Raw genomic sequence first — 24,922 nt, forward strand, 5'->3', positions numbered from 1 at the left:
TTAACAAAATTCAGTCTTGGATTGCTAGAGTCCTGCATAGTTTCAGATCTATTTATAGTGCGTTCCTAACAGTTTTATGTAAGTTATCAATCCTGGAAGCACACGTGTACATGTATAAATTTAAACATTTGATTTGTCACAGGCTTATGACACACTTAACTTCCTTTCCCAAACTGCTGAATTTTGCTATTAAAAACACCTGTCATTTTCCACCCTAGATGTAGCTGCACTTCAAATGATAGATGGCATAAATAGTGTGCTATTAAACAGTAGTGAAGTGCTTTCAGTTGCTTCAAAAGCCAATTTCACAATTTTTATTTTGTTTACATGTGCTATTGTTCAAAACATGTATAGGCAACCTCTGCTTAATGTTGTTTCACTTAGTGCTATTTTGCTATAACGCTCATTTAAAATTGATACCTGATTTCACTTAGCGCTCAACGAGTTTCGTTATAACACTCAAGGTCGCCATCTTGGGTCATTAAAAACAACTGCGGTCACCATCTTGGGTCATCGAATACTTTTGGTTTCACTTAACACTCATTTTTTTCAGGAACCAGTTAAGAGCACTAAGCAGGGGTTGCCTGTACCTAATAACTATAACAATATGATCCCTCTTCAAATAAGTCAGTTTCGTGCATTTGCTAGGAATACTGGTAGTGATACCATCCCAAAATCAAGTATCAAGGAGTCAGGAATGGCATAATAAAAAGTGAGACTTCCTCCCCAGAAACCACTGCAGGTTTTGCATAGAATTCATGATTTGCTAACACAGAACTTTAAGAGCTTAGTGAATATTCCATATATAACCCAAGAACCGTAGACATCTTCAGTAAAGATGCTGACTTCTTCATATCAAATCTTAATATTTTCAGTCAAGAAATCCACAGTAAATTGGGACACTAGAGAGAGAGAGATGTTGGTATTGTACCAGATGCTACGATTTTCCTTTCTCTATCATGTAGCTGTTACCACCAAACCATTACATGAAAAAAATTGCCTTTATCATAAAACCTGACCTAGTACAACTTGAAGCCCATTAGATTTTTCAAAAAACCTCACACCATAGCAATACCAGGCCAATATCCTATCACAACATTAATATATGAGAAGCAGTGGCAGAAATACTCAAGTAGTAGGTGTCTTTATAAGCTAAAGTTAGGAACACAGGACACTTTTTGAAAATGTAAGTGATAATGTATGAAAGATGAGCTGGAAAACTTACAAAATATTTCATTTCAGTTTGGTGATCTATAAGAAAAATGTTATGGAATAGCCCATTTATGAACTTCACTGTTGTCAATGGGGCTTGAGCCCCTGCAATTTTAGGGATCTCAGCCTAAGTCTGTTGGCTTCACCAGCACGTCTGCATGTCACATGCATTCAAATATTTGAACAACATAACAAAGACTAACCTGTAACAATAAGACATTCATTGTGATCCAGAACTTCAGTGATGAGTCGAGATACAATCAATTCTGGATTGATTAAAAAGCGAATTTCTTCCTGTACAAGTCCTGTACCAGTGACACCACCTCCAACAAAACGGTTTGCAAAATCAACCTAATAGGAAAAAAATGGCCCAGATAGTTACAGGATAGGCAAGCATCTTTACATCCTTTCTTTAATAGAGTAAATAAGTGTGATCAGTCGTTCTGTTTGGCATTTACTTATTTAGCCACTAGCATTTAGAAATGCAACCAGTCATTCACATAGACGCAGATGAAATTCTTGCTTTTTTCCTTCTGAGCAGAATAAGCCTGGCAACATATTTTGAGGTGGGCATATTAAGAAGTTTGAGGCTGAAATTGATCATAAAACATCATACACATTTATATTTCATAAAATAAAATATTGTATACTCGAGATAATTAAAAAGGATATTTCATGTGTAATCAATTGTAAAAGAAAATATCTGCTGTTCCCATTTTTACATAGATTTATTACAATTTTCCCTGACATTCTTTAAGCAAACACTCTGCTATCAGCTGATGTCTTGAAGCATTTTTAGCTCAGTAATGCTTTGGTACCAACAGTTCTGTTTTTAGCAAGATTCACTGTGAAGTATGACTGAAGAGACCTAATCACCATGAATATAGAGAGTAAGTGTGCCAGAAAGAGAAAGACTCTCAAAGTGTTGTAGGAGTAGCACACATTTCACATTTGGCAGACTGAGAATAATATACAGTGTATCAAAATTAACCAATTACACTAATAAATAAAGAAACAGATAAATCAATCAATCAGGTCTACATTGTAAGTTAGGGTCTAGGATAAATTTATACACCAAAAGGAAGCTGTTTCATCCCAACCTTTCAAATTCAATTATGTTTTTCCCTGTCTCTATTTGGATGATCAGTGAAGACACCTGAGCCAAACTCAGAGGGTGGCAAAAAAGGAGAGGCAGACTGAATATACTGCCCTTGGACAACAAACTGGCATGATATGCCAAGCTCAAGTCTAGAATGATTTTTAATTTTGCTGGCAAGGCACTGAAACAACCAATCAGGATAATAAAGGAAAGAAATCCCCATGAAACCCAAATGGAAATGCTAACAGACATTTAGTAGCTGAGGTGTTACCAAGTGTTTGAAGTATATAAAACAAAAAAAAGTTCACACTGTCTAGCCAAGAGTTCTTCATATGAGCAGAGGGATTTACAGGGATTTGTACTGTTTATTGAGACTCAGAAATGACTCGAAGGAGGGAATATCACACCTCAGGAGATATTTATTCTTTTTGAGTTTAATGTAAATTCATATGGTACATAAAAGGAATGATAATTTCCTCCTTTCTCCTGGGGTTACAGGATGGGTGGCTAGGGAGAAGGAAGAAAAATTAATACTGTAGTGCAGTTTTTAAATTTATAATTTTTTCAATACAGGTTCAGTGGAGCGATAGAGTGAGTTAAGCAAGACTTTCCTCACATAAAACTTCAGCAATCAGCTTACAATGATGTTTTCTCCTGCCACATATATGCCATACAGCAGGGCTGGTCCACCTGCAGCACATGCCACGAGCAGCCTCTATTTGTGACACATAGCAGATCAGGGAGGGGACAGGGGGAACAGAGGCAGAAAGAGCAAGAAGCAGAAAGCAAGGTAGCAGACTGGGTAGGGAAAGGGGATCGGAGTGGCACTCGGAGAGTGCAGGGCTAATTTGCAGCATGCCTGCCAACAAGTTAGCCCCCACTACCATACAGAATCAAATCACTGGGTTCTTCAAGTTCACTCTCTCATCTGTTTCATTCAGTATCTAAGCAGAATTTTGACATCATTACTTACAATATTTTAGCTGCCTAACAACAGCTGGTTAATGTATTATTGTTACCGTATTTATTCAAATATAAGATGAGGTGTTTTCTCCCCAAATCAGCATGAGGAAAAAAGCTCCTCGTTTTACATTTACATACAAGGAAACCTCATAAAATACACTGTCCGTCATTAAACTGATGCCAAAAGCAACATGTGCTCAGTAATGGAAAACAACTGTGACGTTCATTTAAATGCAGCCAACACTGAGCACGACTACAGAACACATGGCCCACATTAGGCAATCATACTGATAAGAACCTTTTCTTCTTTTTTTCTTGGAGGCGGAAGGGGGGCTTAAAAAAAAAAGGGGTGGGGTGTTCCCTCCATAGGGAACTGGCACCAGGCCTAGAGGTACTGCAATACCAGGTCAGCACTGAGAGGCTGCTCCTTGCCATTGCACCCACAGGGGCTCCCATCTGCTGGGCCAGCCATGCCTCTAGCCCACAGGCGCTAGGAGCCCCAAGCAGCACCTCCCTCCCACCTGCCTGCCCAGCCTCTGGGCTCTGGCAGCTGCTGCATTGCAAGGACACGGACTGGCTCTTCCAGCCCAGGTCTATATGACAGACAGTCGTGTCACACAGGATCATGCCTGAGGCACCCACCTGCGGGCTTAGCACCCTCTGCCAGAAGCTGGTGCCTTCTATGTCTGGATGCAGCCAGCAGCTGGGCTCCTGCCACACTCCTTCAGCTTTCTTGGCTGGGGGCTTGCCCCAGTGCTGCAGCTCTTAGCAGAGGGTGCTCAGGCCACAGGTGGATCCCTCAGGCACTATCCTGCATGTCACATGGGTTCTTGCCAAGTGGCAGCTGCTGGAGCCCGGGGGCCAGGGTAGAGGGAACGGGGCGGAGAGGAGAGGAGGCAGGAGGGAGGTGCCGCACAGGGCTCCAGGTACCTGCAGGCTGAAGGCACCACCTGGGTGCAGCATGGCTGTTTCAGCAGGTGGCAGCCCCTGCGGGTGCTGAGGCAGGAGTGCCTGGCTCCTTACCTGGCCCTTGCAGCACCCAATGGGAGCCCCGCCGCTACACTTGTTCCTACTTAAGTCCTGCCAGTTCCACTGCACAACTTTGCTCAGATCTAGTCCCCCAGGTAACCACTAGTTACACCTCCCTGCAGCAGCCATGCCATGCTGCAGTCTGGATCCATGCCATGTCCCATACTGCCTTTGCTGGAACCATTCCCCCAACAGCAGGCAGCACTGAGCCAAGGGCCCTGTCACCCCATGCCACTGCTGCTGGTGGTGCTGCCTTCTCACTCCCTCATACTTGCTGTAAGGAACGTACTGTGGCCATGGGGTTCAGTTCTGGCTGGTGGTGGAGTTCTCTGCAATCCTACATACGACCCTCGACCCCAACTTCCTGTGATGCTCTGCCACCTCTGTCATGGGACCACTTAACCAATGTCATTAGAGAAGGTCAAATAGGTCATTTTTTTAAAGTGATATTTACATCCCCAGTATCCTATGGCTTCAAATAAAACAACAGTGTTCCTTGGTATGAAGGACACATCCTGATCAATCTGTTTTAGCTGACTGGCTCTCAGACCAAAACAACTGTGCTGGCATCAGAAAGAGCTCTGTGAACTATTAAACTGGTCACCAGCTGGGGCACAGCAATTGCTTTTTTTTAAAAAAAATATAAAAAACCATGACAGCCTGTCAAGATCACAGTCTGTAAACTCTTCTCTTGTCAATCTGCAATCCATGCCTGAAGGGAAAGACCTGAACTGTCCAGGTTTTGTAACTTTTCTGTCAAATGGCATGGGGATAGGGTACAAATGTGCAAAACAAGGTGAGCTAGGGAATACCAACACTACTAAGCCTGTCAAAATGATCAGGGTTTTGTTTGTTTGTTTGTTTCTTTTACACAGCAATGTCTCACTACTTAAAAGCAGCTCAGTGAGGTCCACATGAATAACTTCGTTAAATTCCCTGATCACTGAATGCTTTGGCTAAAGCATGATATAAATCCACGTTTGCCTTTGTTATAGACTCACCTGCAGCATGCCATGTCCATTGCTTTCGATAGTGCCTTCATAGGTGATGTGTAGCCTGGACAGTTTTTTCTGAGATCTGTAATTCAATACAGTAGAGAGACAATGTTACTTTACAGGAAAGAGAAACAATTAATTACAGCAAACGTAAAAAAAAAAAATCTCCATTATAAACATTTGCCAAAAAACGAAGCAAAATTTCTAGCTGCAGCAACATAAATCCAAAGCAATTCCACTGACTTCAAAAGAACAACTTTTATGTTTTCCAGAGAGATATTCCAGATAAACAAAGTAACTGGGCGCACCTACACATGTGCTTCAATGTGCATTAACCCATTTTAATGCGTATTAAGACGTCACAAAAAAAACACACACTTTTGCTAATGTGCATTAAAACAGGCTAACGCACCTTTTTCTAGTACCTTACAATGGAGGTACTAAATTGAATATGCATTATTAAAAGCACATTAATGAACATATAGACATGCCCACCAAGACCAGAATCCGGCACAATGAAACAAAAGACACCTGAATTGGTGATACAGGTTATGAAAACAAAAAGGAACCCCAAAACCTTTGCACTGCACCATCCATTTGATGATCTCCATTTCTTATGAAGAAAATTAATCCACCCTACTACCTCTGTGGCAAAACAGAAGTTAGTTTAGGTCAGAGGCGGGCAAAATATAGCCCGCGAGCCGCATCCAGCCCATAAGGCCATTCTATCTGGTCTCTGAGGCCCCTAAAAAAATTTATTAAATTATTATTGATCTGTCTTTGGGCAGATATTCAAAAATAACAGGAGCCAGGGCAGTAGGACCCAAGGGAAGACCTGGAGGGCTCCCGCAACAGCAGGGCCTGCCCAGCCCTGCCCCCCAACCCCAGCCGGAAGCCCCAGCAGGGGCTTCCAGCCTGGGACCACGTGGATGCACCGCGCCAGAACCTCAGGTAAGGGTGGGTGGGCAGGGAAGGAGCACGGGGAAAAGTGGCCTGGGGAAAAGCGACTTTTCCCCCACCCTGTGGCCAGCGCTCTGTGCTGCAGCCACTCACAGCCCACATGGGGCTGTCTTGAGCAGGCACAGGCTGCAAGCGGCTGCAGCACAGGGTGCTGGCCACAGGGCGGGGAGGGGCCACATTTCCCCCACGGTCTGCACCGGCTTGTAACCCGCCCACGCAGCCAGCCTGGGCCTGGCACTGGCTCTGGGCTCACCCACTGGGGCTGTGCATGGCGGCAGCAGCTGTGGCCTCCCCACTTGCCGCACCAGGCAGCGTTTGCCACTGCCACCCTTAGGCTGCCCAGTGTGCGAGCTCCAGGCAGGCAGCAACAGCAAACACTGCCCTGCGCAGCAAGCAGGGGGGCCACTTTTCTCCACACCAAGCAGCTGCTGCTGCTGCGCACACCCCCAACGGGCGAGCCCAGAGCTGGCGCAGGGCCCAGGCTGGCAGTGGGGGTGGGTTACAAGCTGGTGCTCAGCGCAGGAGAAAAGTGGCTTCTCGCCCGCCCTGTGCCTGGCACTGCAGCCCTTCACAGCCCACCTGGGGCTGCCTGTGCCTGATCAAGGCAGCCCAACATGGGCTGTGAGTGGCTGCAGCACAGAGCGCAAGCCATGGGGTGGGCGAGGGACCACTTTTCCCTTGCGCTCAGCACCAGCTCCTTCCCTGCCAGCAAGCAGGGTGTTGGGGCTGCATGCTGCACGCCCCCGCCCGTACCGCAGGGCTGGGCGGGGCACTGGGAGTGAATGGGTGTGGTAACAGGGCCCAGAGCAGGGTGGCAGAAGCGTAGGGTCCCAGCTGGCAGGGGCTCTAGGGAGGCGGGCCAACTCCCTTCTCTCCTTGCTGATGCAGCCCAGTCTACACTCCATTTTGGGCCCCACTAGTGCTGGCTCTGGGACATTGGTCCCAAGACATTGGTCCCAAGATGGCGACCGGGGCCAGGGCAACTGTCAAGGGGCGGGACTACCCATGCGGCCCTCGACAGCTTGCCAAAACTGGCTAAGTGGCCCTCCACCTGAAATAATTGCCCGCCCCAGGTTTAGGTGCCCAAAGTTAAATAACAAGTAAACAACAGAGTTGGAAACAGAATTCAGATAGTCAAGGTTTTCAGTCCCTTGCTTTGTCCACTATATTCACTGTATAGGTCTGTAACTAAATCCTCAGTACATAATGGATAGACATAAGCTCTGTTTCCCCAATGTATTATACCACGAATGGAGACACAGGAGGGAAAGTGCCTGTGGGAAGGCAGAATTCCATGCCAGTGTGCCACATAAACTGTACCTTGAGGAAAATGTGTTATGCTTGCTTTGCCTATTGCAGTGGTTCTCAAGCTCAGCAGACTCAAGGCACCCCTCAGAGTCCTGCAACACCCAGATTGATAAGCATTGCTTTACTGTCAGTTATTCGCTCTAGCTTGCTAAACTCTGAAAAATCTTGCTGTTCATGTAATTTTATTTCTGGGTGTACCCTTTAGCTTGCAATGTACTCTTGCTCTTGATTTTTATAAAATTGGCCTTATTTCAGTCAAAATGATAAATAATTTCCATGTAGAATGGAAAAAAAGAAATGTGTTTTATTTTATTAGGACACCACCCAAGTTAAAGTCAGACTAATTCTGTTAATTCCACTATGTAAGATGTTATCAATACATTTAATCATAGTATAATCAAATTTTAAAAAACAGACCAAAAAAGTAATTTAAATTTGGCTGTATTAAACATTCAGCAATTTATTTCCTGCCTAAGCCTAAATTGATCTCTTCTATTTAAGCAAAAAGAAAACATTAAGAAAAAAGAAAACAATACTTTCTATATAAGAAATTAGCACACAGAACTGAAGTACATTCATATTCATGAAGACTTATGTTGTTCATTTAGGTGGACATTAAAATAGTTTCACTTTTCAGTTAAAAAAAAATATGCATTCTCAAATCCCATGAAACTTAATGGGAAATCTCTCTATACCCTCAAATCAACAGCATTCAGTAACATACATGCATTTCATATTGATAAGTAGTAGGTGGGTATATTACTCAGCTAAAACTATAAGGCACTAAGTTAAGATTTTTTGACAAAATTATCAGCATATGCAATATTTTGCCAGATTTTTAAAAAAAAATTGTTTCTCAGGGCCATATGCACTCATGTGCCCACTTGCAAAGCTCACTAAAATTAATGGAGCTACCCTGATTCACACCAGCAGGAGATATGGCCCAAGAGATATACTGTACATTCAGTTTAAAAAAAAAATACAAGACAGCAAATGCTGAATGTAAGACAGCAAAGCTGCACGTACTCTGCCATTAATAATCACAGAAGAATTTACTTACCATGACATGTAAAAGTAATGTTTTTTTTAAAGTGTGCTTTGGACACCAAAAGCTCTTTTCTGCTAAGCACACATATATCTTGATTTACTTCTCTAATTTACAAATTATAGTAAACTCTAGTTAATTTGTGGAATTCCAATTAGAATTCAAATAATGGTGAAATTAAAACACTGGTGAACTGTTCAGTATCAACCAGTAATTGAGGGTAGGTGGAAGGTGCACTGGGAGGGAATCTAAACAATGGGTAAATTTAACCAGAGTGGAAAATTTTCCAATAAGCAAATTTACCAGAACCTACTGAAATGACACTGAGGATTTTCTCACCTTTTTCTGCATAGAGGCTTAATTCCCTTCCCCTGTCCCTTCACAGTCTCCTGCAGTAATCATCACGTTTACCTTGAAACCATACAACTAAGTTAACTGAGAGCTTTTCCTCACAAAGCCCTGTATCACCATCATCTCCAAAAATCAATCTCTTTGCAAGAGGAGAACAAAATTATTCAAGCAGTGAGTGCCAAGGGAAGGCAATGTCAGCTCCTACCCTAACTGCTTTCAATAGGATTACTTTCTAAAAATCTGTAGCAGGCCCTTTAGAGTTTGGGTAGCCATTTATCATGCTGTAACCATAACATAGCTGAAAACTGACAAGACTACCAAAAAATAATCTATTTCATGCCATTTACAAAATAGTGTCAAATTTCTCATTTTGTGTCTAGCATGTGTGTGTCCCTTTTAAGGTTAATATGAATTAGTAGTAAGTAAATGAGAAGTGAGTGTACACACCCTGGTTTTATTTTTTGCACATTTTAAGACTACGGTTTATAACTATTACAGTAATGTATGAAGCCTTTGTTTTTAAAGCACTAACCAGAATCTGCCTAGGAAACCCACAACAGAGAATACCAAGTCTATGAATTGCCATTTAGATTTTTTTTTTTTAATAGAAAAGTCCTAGAACTAAATCATTCAGGGTTATACATGCAATGCTATGTTTCCCCCAACGGCCCCCACTTCCACCACCAGAAGTAGGCTTAAACCTAAAAATGCATATTTTCTACACATGCAGGCATTATCTTATTCAAACTGTTTAACAGAATTGATAGCCCAGTCGAACACTGTTTTCCATACTGACTGTCAACTGTACTGCATTAGAATTCCTGTCACAAGTATTATTTCAAAAATTTGTTTAGATCAGGAACAACTCAGCAAAATGAAACAAGCACTAGAGATGCAATTGATGGGTACATATCAAATTTGCTTTTATATATATATATTTATTTTAATTTTTTTTACAAATTTTGGCAATTAGAAGTTGAAAATTTTGTTCTATAGAAGACTGAAAACTGCCTGAACATTAATGTTGTAATCTGGAAAACTCCCATAACTGAAGAGGGGGAAAAAATCCCAAATTACTTCTGGCCGCTGTAAAACCAATTTTCCCCCAAATTCAATTAACAAAAATCATAATTAAAAGCCCCATACAAAGTGTTGCTCTTTGTAATGATTAAGGGCCGAATCCAATTCTCAATAAAGTCACTGGGAGTCTATGGCTTTAATGGAAGTTAGACAAAGCTAAATAAAACAATTTCTCATGGTGAAATATGTTTGACTTACTTTTCCCAATCTGGAAACTCTTGGAGACTCTGCCTTGTAAATGTCACCAATCCAGTGGGTTCTATAAGCAAATCACACCCAGATAAATACATATTATCCACTGGAAGCTTCAAGTTCCAAAAAGTTACCATTTAAAATTATTCATGAATAAAAGTTACACAGATGTGATTCTTATTTGGAAATATTGTAAACCATTGCAAATAAAAGAATATCAAATTTTCCTCAAGACTAAATTCGATTCTTACGCTGACAGCACCAGTACTCAAATGGAAAAGTGCGACACAGAATGAAAATTTCACCGCGTATTCTACCTTCATTTTATATTTGTTAAACAACTAAGAAAAACAGTGTGGGCGCAGTTATATAAACCGATTCCTAATTCGAGTGTTATTTTTCTTTTTAAGTTTCATACGAAAAAAGGAAAGCACATAGAATATTTACTGAAAAACTATCTAAGCTTTAAGCATCACTAGGGCAGAATGTGCTGCCATTTGTAACAATAAGGCTTCAGATGGAATATGGTCCACTGTTCTAAGTCATCAGGTCAGGAGGTTGTTCATAAAAAGTACTCAGCTTGTGGCTGGATGGAAAGGTTGTGGAAGCAACAGACAGTTTAACATTTCAGCTGCTCTGGCTGATTAAAAAGATGCTGTGCTCATAGCTTCGAAAGACAGCTGCCGTGGAGCATATAACAGACAAAAATGGAAAGACTCAATCCTCAAGAGAAAAAAAAGAAGTCATTTGGAGTAAGGTCTTGCAGGACAAGACTTCTAATTATGTGGTTTTCTTTTATTTCCTTCCAGTAAAATTCAATTGCAAGAGAAGAAACAGCAAAAAAAGTTTTAAGTATTACTAAGAGCCATTTTTTTTTTATTCAGAGCATTCTTTGTACAGAATAAGATACAGGATCCCTATTACTCCTGTGGAAAAAACTTTGATAGACTGAGCAATATCAGAGACAATACAGTAGGATCATATTTATAAAAAATATCCTTTGGGACTATTTTATTCCCTCAGAAATTTTTCACTTTCTCTGCTACAATGTATAACTACTTTTATAATGAATTTGCATTATTAGTTGCCAAAACTAATGTTGAAAGGTAAAAAGCAAAGTGTCTGAAGAAAATGATCCATCTTCTAGGAAGTTTTAAATACTCCTACAACTTAAAAAAAGTCTTAGAAAGTTTGTTCGTTTTTTCTTTTAGAAGATGTACCTCGTATTAATGAAATATTTCCCCATAACAGCAAGACAACGTTTGACAAATTAAATATTCACCCCTGAGTACAAAACTTTTGGTTTATGTGTGCTCTGAAGTATTCCCTTACAAGGAACAAAATCAGCATTTATTATAAAATAGTTAGGGAATATGTACACTAATTTCTAGGCCTATTTCTAGCCTTATTAATTCATACTAAAAAACACAGAGGTCTTTTTGAAAGTACAACAAAGTACTAATTCAAGAATTTCAATTATTAATTTGAAATGATAATATTAAAATTCAATATACCCATTTTACAACACGCAATCTCAGCTGCTTTCATATGCACAAAGGTACAGGGCAGCTGCATTTAGAACAAGAAGGTTGTAAAAAACCAGTTTGCAAGAAGACATTTTTATTTAAGTGTAAAAATGTAGTAAGGTACATGCATCTAAGTCAGATGCATGGATGATACTTCTTTGGTGAATATAGGCGAATGATTTCTACTGACATTAGTAAGAGTTTGATGGCTAAGACAAAAGGCAGAATGGAACAATGATAGCACCAAAATGAGATTGTGTCGAGTAAAATAGGAATTTTTTAACCAAATATTCAAGGCATTTATAAAAGATACTAGCCAATTGCCTGTCAAGAATGGTGTGCCAACATCTAATGCCCCATGCTGCCACCGTTCTGCCTCTTCAGGAAGGTGGGTGGGAGAGCTGAGGCCAGCGCTGCAGGACCCCCACCCCCTGTCCGGTCCTCGGTGCTGCTTGCAGGGAGCGGGGTGGGGGAGCAGAGACCAGCGCTGCTGGCCCCAGCTCCCACAGCCCCTGTCCAGCCCTCGGCCTGGTTTTGGAATTGTGGCAGTGCTCCCACATGCTTGGAGCACTCTGACTGGCTGTTACCATCAACCAATCGGAGCGCAAATAAAGTGTTAGGGACAGACAGACAGACCTAGGCTTTTATAATATTAGAACTGTATTGTACCTGGACAGTTTTAAGATGACTTTAAGAAAAGATGCACACACAAATTTCTGATATGTATGGAGTTAATCACGAAGGAAAATGCAATTTCAAAGTGTGAAGAAAAATATTTTCTAAAACAGACCTTTAAGAACAGAAAAATTTTGCATATAAATGGGGTATGCTAGCCTCATCAAATCATTAATCACCACACCAAAAGGATAGATATACATAACCAGGGCCTGTTTTAAATCCCGGGACCAGCTTGCTAGTACCATGGCCCAAACATGGTGGGGTTCCAGATTTCCATGCCCAAATTGTGGTGTGCCCCCCACCCCATGATTGGCAGAAGGGGCAGGTTTAGGGCTAGGTTTAGTTGCACCAGGCAGGAAAACTGTGGTGCAGGGGGTTGGGGGCACTTGGAGGCTGCCTTGACAGATAGCCCTGGCATTGGGGAAGGGAGGAGAGGGGCTATTTGGTCCTCCACATATGTTCCCTCCCTCCACCCTCAATGCCCCTATTTTCCATGATATGGCTAATTGCTGAGGAAGGCCCCAGTAAGCAGCTATATTCTGGTATTTCATCGCAAATAGCATTTTTTGTGAATACACTTAATTTAATGATTTTCATGAAAAATGCAAAATCATGATTGTACAGAAAATATAATGAGGAAAAAAATGATACAACAAAGGGTCATATTTTCAATGATACAACAAAGGGTCATATTTTCAATGTCTCACTTTCTGTGCTAAAAATATCCATCACAATTTTGTACTACCGTTGTTGGGGTTTTTTTGCATTTGATACATATTCTTCATATGTGTCTGCTTTCTAACCAATGAAACTACACTTTTCATAGCACTAAAAGAAGATCTAGTGAAGTAATGAGAGGATTTACTTTTTTCCGTGACTCTTCTAAAGTAGCAGAAAAGGGTTTTAAGTTTCTCAGGTTTTCTGGGAGACCGTCCTTCAAACAACCTGAATAATAATAATAAAAAAAATAAAAGATATAAAAGCTGTTAAAGAAATGTCAGTGGCACACTAACTTTTAGTAACACCAATCTGATCAGACTTGAAAATAACAGGAATAAATTTCAATTAATAGTTGTTATGCACTTTGATTGAAAACAATTTCAGCTTCATAAAACTCAGGCTGTGAAGAGGGGCAGGATGAAGAGAAGAAAGTCTCCCAAAGAAACCCATTATGACACTGTAAGCCTGCCACACATCTTTGGTCGAGAATCACATTGGTCTAACACAACTACAATCCGAATTGAAGCAGACAGAACTCAATGAGCCAGTGGGACTTTTCTAGTTTTATGTTCCTATAGTCCTTTTTTTATTTCCAAGTTGAAGTACCAAAGTAGAGAATGGCAAGAAAAGTTTGCACTGTTATTACTCTTAATTTTTTTTTCATTTCAAAATCTTTCATTAATTTAATGTGTATCAAATTCTCAGGATTGACAGCTTTGGAAACTAGAAACTATCCACAGAAGAGGTGTGTACCAAGGAGCAAGAATGAAAGGTCTTCCACATTTTGTTACTTTTGGCTTGAAAATGGTATTTAAAGGTCTGTTTTTGGGGGGGAACTCGACTGGATTGGAATCAGTTACCTAGAAGTAAAAAGCTCCAACTCTAATACTCCAAACTTTCTAAACACCACTCAAAGAACTTATCCAGCTACATGTTGGCAATTCATTTTGGGCTGAAAATAATTTAACTATATTACTCCTTATAAATTTGATTGCATGAGAAAGACACTACTAGCCATACTTCAATATAAAAAAGAAAATTACAGACAATCTCACAAACCCCATTTTAAATTTAACAGGGGTCTACTGACATTCGGAAACTCATTTGTAAAAATCTAAGTATTAAAGGGAAACTTCTGTATGTTTGGCTTTAAGTTAACAGCTTCTTTTAAAATGTTAACTAAAATATTTTTTTTACTGAATCATCCATCTTCCAGTAACCTGCACTTGTATTGCTTAATTTGGTTTCCTACAAAATGATACAGCACGGTTATTGGTAAGATGTAATGGAATTTGTCTGGAGGGAAAAATAGTTTCCAAAAAGCCCCTGCAATATGCCTCAAGTAATACGTTCACTAAAAGATGTCTGATACAGTAGAAATCCTTGGGGTTTAAATCTATTTTTGAAAACCATTTTTTAAGTGTAGCAAAGTTAACTTAGAAAGAAGTGACAATGTTATTCATCTGTTTCTATATACCACAAAGGCAACTTGACTTTAAAAGCAAAATGCCTTCAGGTGAAGCAGGCTTTGTAGAAAACAAATGGATTACATTTTTTTCATATTAATAAACAACACATAAAAACAACAACAAAAAACCCCAGGCTTACACAAAAACTTATGTGAAGAAGCAATATTAGACGCTGAACAAATTAATATTACCTCTTTTTCAGTTCAGGACATTAGTTAGAAAAAGACAAAAGAAGTCTCTAAACCTATTTTACTGTATAGTCACTTTAAAAAGTAGTTAACTACAGGTGTTAACAAAGTACAGTGCTTACAGAGCCAAAACAGAAATTAAGTAAAATAGGTGCAAATTAAACCAAACTAAATTAGGTCTGAGAGAAAGGTTTTTGTCAGAAAGAAAAAGAGAAAAAGAAAAAATATAAAAAAGGAAAATAACAATTTACTTGTGACATTTTATTTACTGTTTATTTTTAAGTGTACCCTACATGTGGTTAAATTTATACAGAGTTAAAAATACACTCACTTATTGTCTCTTTAAATTAAGCAAGATTTTAGTTTAGATCTTAAATCCTTCTCAATCTCTGCCAAATCTCTAGTGAAAGGCTGTCTATGTAAAAAGACAGCATATGATTTGGTATAATAGGTAGTTTCTGTTCTGGAAAAGACCAAGACTTCAATAGCAAAGACTGGGGAAATTGAGACAAAAATCAAGCACAAAGGTGAAGCAAAGGTGAATTGCTTCTTTCTTTTTTGGTTATTCTAACAGAAGAGCCTTCCCTGGTTAGGAAATTTATGCAAATACATGTTCAAAACAGTACCGTCCTCAACTGTATCATCCCAGCCAAGGTTTTATCTAACCAGGTTTTAAAAACCTCTAAGGATTCCACAACCTCTCTGGGTAACCCATTTCAGTGCTTCACTACCCTCTGAGTGAGAGGGTTCTTCCTAACATCCAACCTAAACTTCCCTTGCTGCAACTTGAGATCATTGCTCCTTGTTCTGTCATCTGCCACCACTTAGAAAAGTCTAGCTCCATCCTCTTTGCAACCACCCTTCAGGCAGTTGAAGGCTGCTATTAAAATCCCCCCTCGGTCTTCTCTTCTCCAGACTAAATGGACACATGGCCCAATGCATTCTGATTAGCAATGAGTCTGCTGGAGTGGAGCGGGGAGCTTCAGCCCCACGGCTTGCATCCCTTGCGTGGAACTCTGGCAGCAGCTCCTAGACTGAAGCCTCTCACTCTAGCACCTTCCGCCTTCCAAGGCATCCGGGAGCTGAAGCTGGAGCTCCACGCATGGAACAGAAGCTTCCCCACCCCAGCAGCGCAGCGTGGCAGACTGCAGCCCTGGGTGCTGCACTAGGCAGAGGGCATAGCAGTAGCAGCTGTCAGACTCAGGGCCCACCGCCACCTCCGAGCTGGCCCTGGAAGCTCCCCTCCCTGCCCTCTTAGGGGCCGTGCTGCAGAATAAGCAGGGGCAAAAACTGTTTGCTTTTACGCTTAGTCATTCCACAAGAAGCATCGGCAACTTGTTCTTCTTACCCTGCCATATCTTAAGAGGCATCCGCTACTTGTTTCTCTCCCGCCCTGCTGACTCATAGTTAGAAAGTCCCAAGTCTTGTAACTATGTTGGCCTAAAGTACGCACGCGCTAAAGGAAGATTCCAGTACTCTGTAACAGGATATATAAGTAATGAAGGACCAGCACTTGGGGTCGGCTTTGATCTGAGTCTCATGACTCCAGGCCGACCTGCTTGCAAGCAATAAAGGCTTTGTCTCTGTGGCTCGTGGTGTGACTCACTTCTGGGGACCAAATTGGAACTTAGCCTCCAGGAGCTCGAACAGCCCCTTGTGCAACACTGCCATCCTGCAACTGCCGCAGCAAGAGGGAGTGGGGGTGCCTGGCAGACCCGGCTCAGGTCCCTGCTGGTAGGACAGCGAGCGGGGAATGAAACCCCTCTTTGGCCAGATGCCCAACCCCACATGTTCCTGCTCCAACTAGGGAGCAGAGGGCAGGCCCCTGCTGGGCTGGAGCTGAGCATCCAGCCCAAAGACCATGCAGGAATGCTGGGGGACTCTCATTTAAATTAAATCAGGAACTGGTCTGGGATAGACATTGAATAAGCTGGTTTGAGCCAAATCAGTTAAGTCTGATACTACATTTAATCAGGTTTATCTGAAACTGGTTTCGGTCACTTTAAAACTGGTTTATGTGCCTGAATATCTGTTCTGTTACAGGTTTAAACCAGTTTCTGATCACTTAAACCAGTTAACGTAATGTCTGTCCCTAGCCATGGAGTTTCCTGCTGCACATTTGCAGATGTGTGCCCTAGGTCAGAGCCAGGTGCCTGGGGCTGTCGTCCTCCAGGATCTGGCCCCAGAAGTCTCAGTGTGGTAGACGAATTCTGTGGGACACAGGCCCTGGGTGATATCTATACCTGCCAATCAACTGGATCAGCTGTGCCAGGGCGCATCCCGACACAGCTGATCCCTCAACAAAAATATTTGTTAGTAGCCTAAAAAAATAGGTTGTATGAGGGCACGATGCAAACATTAACCAGGGGTGCACCAATAAAGATTTACTTGGCAGATACCAATAGCTGATGATTAACCAACCATATCAGCCTATGCCAACCCGATAACTGATATTTAGCAACAGTGCAAGGCATTTTAAACTACTGACATAAATAAATCTTTTTTACTTAGAGCTCTGCAAAGCAACTCAAAACATCGCATCAAGCAACCCATGGACTAGGAGCTGCCTCCTGTCTGCTCCTGCCCTCGAGGAAGAAGACAATGGTCACCTTATTCCCATACATGTTGTTCTCTTGCCTGTGACTCCTACCTGCAGCCCCACTGCCCACACAGCCTTTGCTGCTGTCCTGGGCGGGCAGGGCAGATCTTCGCAGAGACTGTGGTGCCAGGCACAGTTAGAGCCCCAAAGCATGTTGCTGCCTCAGTGCTGGCAGGCCCCATGCAGCTGAGCTTCTATGGCCTCCAGGGAGAAACTGCTTTTGCGAAGGCACCCAGTGACCAGCTGAGTGGAATGTCCGTCATGCCGTGCCTTACCCGGCCCACACGCAGCCCACTGTCTCCACAGCAGCCCCAGCACTCAGGCCCCTGCTGCAAGTGCTGCATTGTCATGGCAGCAGCTATAGCATCAGAAGCTGGTAACGCTCCTTTTGTTGCTGAGCAGAGCAATTTGACTGCCCCCTGGTGCCCCCTCTCCATCCTTGCCGGGACCTGTAGTTTGCCACAGGCTTGGGCTGATGGCAGTCGCAGACTGAACTACACTTGCCAGGGTGCTCTGAGCACACTATAATTATCAACTACAATGATCAAAAAAAGCTGATAGTTGGTAATGTCATTTCTCCTTTTATCAATGCCAATCTGATAGCCAACCAATATATGGGTGCACCCCTGTTATTAACTGAAATCATTCTTCAGCCCCAAAAGACAAGATCACAAAAAAAAATTCTGAATAGAATGCAGATAATCAACTTACTGATAGGGCAATCCAAATAAAAAAGCATGAATTCAAATTTTAAGAATTCATCCAATAAAGCTCACTGCAAATCAAACACCAAGCACTACAAGACACATTTTAAATTCAAGTAATTGATAAATTACTTGCAACTACATATTGTAAGCCACTTCTAGTCTGTACAAGATATTCTAACAGCTGTACAGCTGCTTCAATTTAGTAGAGAGACAGATGCAAAAAGCTCACAGAGCTGACCATGGAGGTAATGCCAAATTTATCTCTGACCTTCTGATTTCTAAGCAAATGTAGTAGCAACGCTAATCAAATTCCAGACCTTTAAATAGATATTGAGGTATTCTGAGGAACCAAGGAAGAAGCTAAAGAAAAGGTCAGAGATATTTAACACAAGCAAGTAGACTTGTGTGTGCAATACATAAAATACATTTAATTAATATCACCTGCCAAATGTTCTTTCCAACTTAATCTTCAACTGTTTTAACACATTTGTCTTGAATATAAATCCTATACTTGATACATCAAAAATCATATAAAAACCATGTAAGACATTAGTATATTGGAGCATAACAGAAAATATGCAATCTGATGAACAATACACACAGGCATGATGATAGGTGTTGGGAGTATTTTACAAAATTTCACTATTAAATGATGGGAAAAAGATCAAATCAGTCTTATTCTAATTTTTTTCCCCTAAAACAGTGATTCTACACTGGAAAATATTAAAATATTATCAAGGTGATTACAAGTTTCCAGTTTTTTAATTACTTATATATACACATTTTCCTGATTTTACAAGTAATGTATATACCCTAGTTGACAGGTGAACAAACAGCAGCACCAATTCAAAATGCACTTATGAATATTGTTTAAGTTATTTCCCAAATGCCTCAACTTGGGCTACATACAGATATTTGGGGAGGTTAGATGGCATTTAAAATAGCCAACCAATCTAAGGTAAGTCAGGATGGGTGGGGAAATCAGGCTCATGAGGGAGGGGAGGCAGGATATGCGGGGAGGGGGGGAGTTGGGAGGGCAGGTGGAGTTCACAGGGAGAGGGGTGTGGCTAGGGCCTGGGAGGGTTTGATGGGTTCATGAGGGCTCACAGGATCTGTGAAGGTGTCTTGGGGGATAGGGGGCTCTCTCCCCAGGAACAGGGTCTATTTTTAGCCCCCCCCGACACCCTCCAGCTCCAGACAAACAATCCCCCCCGGCCAACTTACCCACCCTATCTCCCCCTCCCCTAACCTGACTTACTTCCTCAGTTCCCGGCATCGGCAAACACTGCTAAAACTGACACTAGGAGTGCCTTGCAGAACGGGAGGTTTGTGCGCTCAAGGAGGCTGGCTGATCTGTGGAGAGGGGCAAATTGCATATCTAGGTGATGGGAGGAGGGAGAGTGTTAAAAATAGCCTAGTGCCAGGGAACAGGTAGGGAGAGTGCAACCCCACAACTGGGGCCAGCAACTGGGTTTTCCCAGCCCTGGGAACTGTATGGAAGTTCAGTTAGATCGGTCTCACCAGACCTGAGCTAAGTTAGACTGCCTTGGAAGTACACAACTTAGGTCAGATTGGCTATTTTTAGACCAATCTAACTATCCTGAACTTGGTAAAGTTTGCATGTAGAGCCACTTAACAAGTGTCAGGTCTGCAGCTGGACAAACTAGGTTAGATCAAGTGGTCATTTTTAATGAAATCTAACCTCTCCGAATGTCTGTATGCAACCTTGATGCCTGGAATTTAGATTCCTTCCCCACCATTTCTTGGATTTTAAAAATAACTTAGCCAAATCTCTTCTGCACAAAGAGTAAGTACATGAACTGTCCATTATGAACATTCCTCTTACATTTTCAAGAGGAAAGAACACAACTGGTTTCTATAACTGTTTGGCTATAATACAAAACTTTGTATTTACCTGGCTATTTAATCACTTTTTCAATTAAAAAAAACAGCAGAAGAATAATACTAATCTACAAGTAGAATATCACTATAATTTACATGCTGACCAACTCTAAGAATTACATGGAACAAGCATCTTAGTTTTCACAGTTATGGAATTTAAAGCTTTAAGTTATTTGACGTAAATCATTATGCTTGTATGTACTAAAGACTGATCTCAACCCCCGTAAGGTATTAAGAGCCTTACCCATTAAGATAGTAAGCACCTTCAATTTTTACTGATGTCAGTGGGAAATACAGACAGCCCACTGCACAAAGCTCCAATGGGGAAAAATTAATGTCCCATTTCACAACATATAACAATTAAGCTAAGATTATTGCAGCTAGATTAAATGTGTGTGTAGAATTATCAGCTTTCTTGTGAAGTTGCTCTTCTCTTGGAAGCATACAGTTTTGCCTATTTTCCTTCTGGAATTCCATGGAAATATAAAAGCTGTCCAAGATGAACCCATCAAACTGAAGAGTTGCTTTCATGTCGTCATGGGAGAAATGTATAAGAGACTTAACAGGATTGGTGGGCATCCTATATTTTCTAGGACTGCAAATAGGCCTGCCCTGCTAACGGTGTCAAATGCTTTGGTTAGATCCATGAAGGCTATATACAATGGTCAATTTTGCTCTCTACACTTTTCTTGAAGTTGATTCAGGGAAAATATCATGTCTATGGTTGATCTTCTAGCCCTGAATCCACACTAAGATTCAGGGTAGACATGACTCACCAGCTGTTACAGGCACACCCAGATGGCCCTTCCAAAAGCTTTTCCTGCTATACTTAGTAGCAAGATACCTCTGTAGTTGTGGCAGTTGCCCGTATCATCTTTATTTTATACAATGTGATGGTGTCTTGTGGTACCTCATCCTCTTTCCAGCATTTGAGTAGCAGCTGATGAAGATATGGCTTTCTTTCCGCACCTGAGAATTTCTGCTGGGATGCCATCTTTTCCAGGAGCCTTGCCCCTTGATGATGAAAACAATGGCCTTACTTAGCTCTTCTACAGTGGGCTCCACGTACAACTCCAGCACGACCTGTAGAGTTGGTATTTGGTCCATTGATTCGCTGGTGATGTTTCTTTCTTGTGAGTATAGCTCTGAGTAGTGTTCAACCCAACAAGACATCTGCTTCCTTCCATTTGTAATGGCTTCACTGCTGCGTGATTTGAGAAGAGCAACTTTGTTGACAGTAGGGCCTAGAGCTTTCTTCAGACCTTCGTATATGACTTTTAGGTTTCCTGTGTCTAAGGCTTCACAGAGCTTAGTCCAGTACTGATTTGTACAGCATCTGGTTGCTCTCTGTACCTCATTATTTGCACATCGAAGTCTCACTTTGGTGCTGACTGTTGGCTTCTTATTGTGTTCCAGATAGGCTGTGTTCTTGATGCTGATGAGAGGTAATAGTTCTTCTGCATTTTCTTTGAACCAGTCCTTATTGGATGATATCTTTTTCCCCAAATGTAGCTTTAGCTGTTTCATAGATTGCAGTTCTTAATTAAACCTTTTCAAACTTCTGCCTTCTCTCTCAAATATGCTGCGTTCAAAAGCCTTCACAAACTGTTGGCACTTCCTCTGGTTCTTGGTGTCAGTGATATGAATTCTGCTCCTAGGTTTTGCTCTATGTAGTTCCTCGGCTGTAATCTTCACTTTGCTAATGATCAGGGAGTGGTCAGTGTCAGTCAGCACTGTGGAACATGCAGGTCTTCTGCACTGAAAGTAGGTCTTTCCTCTTAACAATAACAAGGTCTAGTTGGTGCCAGTGGCCTGATCGTGGATGTCACCATGACACTTTGTAGCAATCTTTCCCAGCAAAATATGAATTGTTAATGAACAGTTGGTTTTGGACACAGAATTCAAGAAGCCATTGGCTGTTTTCATTCATTTTGCCGAAGCCAAAATGTTCTAGGCAATCTGGCCATGGGCCGTCTGAACAGACCCTTGCACTGAAGTCTCCAAGAAGAAAATCACTCAGTTGATGGCATTCCTTTGACAACTTGGTGCAGTGTCATAAAATGTATCCTTCTCTTCAGGGTCAGAGTTGAGTGTTGATGCATAAGCACTTATGATGTTCACGAAACTGATGGTAGTCTGTAGTTTAAGTGAGATGATGTGCTCTGACTTCCTAATAGGTATTTCTATAAGCTTAACCAACTTGTTACACACAGCAAAACCGACAGCATGCAGATGATTTTCTTCAGTGCTTTTACCTTGTAAAAAAAGGTATAAATGGCCTCTTGGACAGAAACAGCATCTGCAAATCTTGTTTCCTGGAGTGCTGCAATGTCAATGTTGAGTTTGTGTAGCCCACGGTCAATCAAGACTGATGTCCGTATGCTGTTTGTGTACTGTAGGTTGTCACAGTCCGTCAAGCTAGGACACATGGTCCTGATGTTCTGAGCCATAAAGTTCTTAGTTGCTTGTTTTTGGCAGGTGCGAGGTTTCTGTCTACTTTTGGCTTTTGGTCTAGCCCCATGCAGCCAATGAGGAAGACAGACTGTGGTGGGTCAGCACCTAACTATCTGGGGGCTAACCAGCATTAGGAGGGGTGGTAGCTGACCAGTTCCTTCTACCATCAAAGGTGATCCATGGTGCCCTCTTCTACACCAATCAAGTGACAGCTTATGACCCATAACTGCCACCTTCTGTGTTGGGTCCATGCTGCCAGCAAGGATAGAGCATCCCCACCTGCAACAACCTGGGCAGTTGATATGGAGATACTGCTTTTCCCCTGTATCAGCGTACCCCTCTTGGATTCACTGGTTTGCTCCAAATAAAGGACAGAAGTCAGTACTTTTGGAACCAGCTATGCTGCAGGAGTTGCCAGTACAGAGGAGGTCTTTCATCTGCCTGCCTTTCAAGGCTCCACTCCTAGATCGGTTGCCAGCCATGGCTCAAGAGCCCAATCTGCCCTGTGTGAATACCCTTGGCAAAATCACTGCATGATTATGCTCATCTGGCTTTTGACAGCATTTCCTCCATCAAAGATTCTACTATCCTCCTCAGGCACTCATCCACCTGAAGCCATTGGCACTTCCTGAGGTTGACAGGTTATTTAACCACCATCCAGCACTCAGTGTTGACCAGTACAGGTTGTACTGCTTATGGTCGCAGTGATGGCAGGCTTACAATCCTCAACTGTGACCTAATGTACGTTTAAGTTCTACTGAATACACTTTTGTCTAAAAGTCAGCTCATACGGACTAATGATGATGAAAGCTCTTTTAGTATAAGATTTTCAAATCTACTGACTGAGGATTTTTAAGGTCCAAATTAGAAAAATTCATATGCTAATTTGGGAAGAGAGAGACATCTTTCCTTAATGGGTATGAAGAATAATCAATAAGAATAACCAATTTGGCATTAATTCCAAGGGAAATGCAACTATCTAGTCAGATTTTGTGTATTCTGATCAGGAAACCTCAGAGCAGCCTTATGCAAAAGTGAGACACACTAGGCACTGCAAAAAAAGTAGATAAGGTACTGTAAATTAAGCAAATCCTACCTTTCTACATTAAAACATGCCTTCCATTTTATATAACAGAAAAGTAGTTGAGAGGTTTTGAATTCCCCCAGCATCAAAAGAAATGCACTGTGCTTCAAACGTTTAACCTCACAGACAATTTCTTTTCTTACTTACTGCAAACTATTAATTGTTACAGGTATCAAATAACGTCAGGACAAACTCAGACAAAATACCACATTGTACAAAGTGTGGTCTTAACTGTAAATTTAACTTTAAATAAAATAGATACTTTTCACTCTGATTTGTATGTGAATATGTAAAAAAAACTGAGCAACAATTACAAATAGTACTCTCTCTTCCTTTAGGTATCAAATTTACTACATGTACACAAAAACTGGGAGGGTGGAGAAACAGATGGGTATCTGCTCTCTAGATTTTTGACCACATTGAGTAAATAATTTGGAACAAAAAAAGCATGTGTGGCTTTTAAAAAAAAACATTAATAGTGATATTTTTGAGTCTTGGGTACCTCAGATGTTGAAGTCATCTATGGAAGTGCAGTACTACCAAAAATTAGGCCTTAAATCCTCAGAAAGGCACCCAAAAGTTATGGATGCTTGAAATAGTTGAATGAAATGATATATCTGTGGCCATACAATGAGTTAATAAAAGAACCGTAACTTGAATTCAAACCTCAGTATTCTGTTTTAAACACTGAACCAAGTTGCCTGTACCCCATTCTTTAAATATGCTCTACAAATAATGCTAAAATATAAGGCTTCTCATTTGGTAGTTTGGAATTCAAATGCACATGCCCATTTGAAAGTGGTACAGAACATTAGACACTACTTTATAATTATTTCTATTCCCAGTAAACTTGGTTAGAATTCACAACTGCTATCTTAAACTACTTCAAAGCAATATTTAGTTGTTTGGGATGCAACTGGAAGCACTTTTTATATAAACAACATATATCCCTAATCCCTAAACAAGTTACTGCAAATACACTGGATAATTTACTCCACAGAGAATACTCATTAATGCTGCAAAACTCATATTGTTTATGGTACGAGATAATTGCATTACTACTAAATTAGATTTCTATTCCCTTGAATAAATGTACTGTACAGTTTGTCCATTTCCTTACCTATATTAAGAAATTCCATAAAAGACGCATACATCTTAACTAACACAAGTTTTCTTATTTCCAATTGCTAAGAAAAAATAGATTAAAGATCTTGGTTGACAAGGCTGAAGGAATTAACTTAGTCTACATACTGGCAGTAGAATATTTTATATTGCCACTATTATTGATGTGCACTCTAACAGTTATGTGTTGTGCATACAGTTTTATTTTCCCCGCTAACATTTGCACTAGGAAATCCACT

At 41.2% G+C, this 24,922-nt stretch overlaps 1 protein-coding gene across 11 annotated transcripts in view; it reads right to left on the reverse strand.

The window, feature by feature from the left end:
- The window catches only part of PARG (poly(ADP-ribose) glycohydrolase), a 138,814-nt gene that overhangs the window by 44,033 nt on the left and 69,859 nt on the right, over positions 1-24,922 (reverse strand). For all 11 annotated transcript variants that reach the window (XM_090057849.1, XM_090057839.1, XM_090057838.1 and 8 more), the window contains 4 exons: positions 13,304-13,383; positions 10,241-10,301; positions 5,305-5,380; positions 1,416-1,563 (listed from right to left, as the gene is read on the reverse strand). In XM_090057849.1, the coding sequence (XP_089913975.1) occupies positions 1,416-1,563; positions 5,305-5,380; positions 10,241-10,301; positions 13,304-13,383 (365 nt within the window). The remainder of the gene's footprint in view (positions 1-1,415; positions 1,564-5,304; positions 5,381-10,240; positions 10,302-13,303; positions 13,384-24,922) is intronic.

The sequence above is a fragment of the Crocodylus siamensis genome, chromosome 7, assembly GCF_052110815.1.
Source record: "Crocodylus siamensis isolate JL-2025a chromosome 7, ASM5211081v1, whole genome shotgun sequence".
NCBI lineage: Eukaryota > Metazoa > Chordata > Crocodylia > Crocodylidae > Crocodylus > Crocodylus siamensis.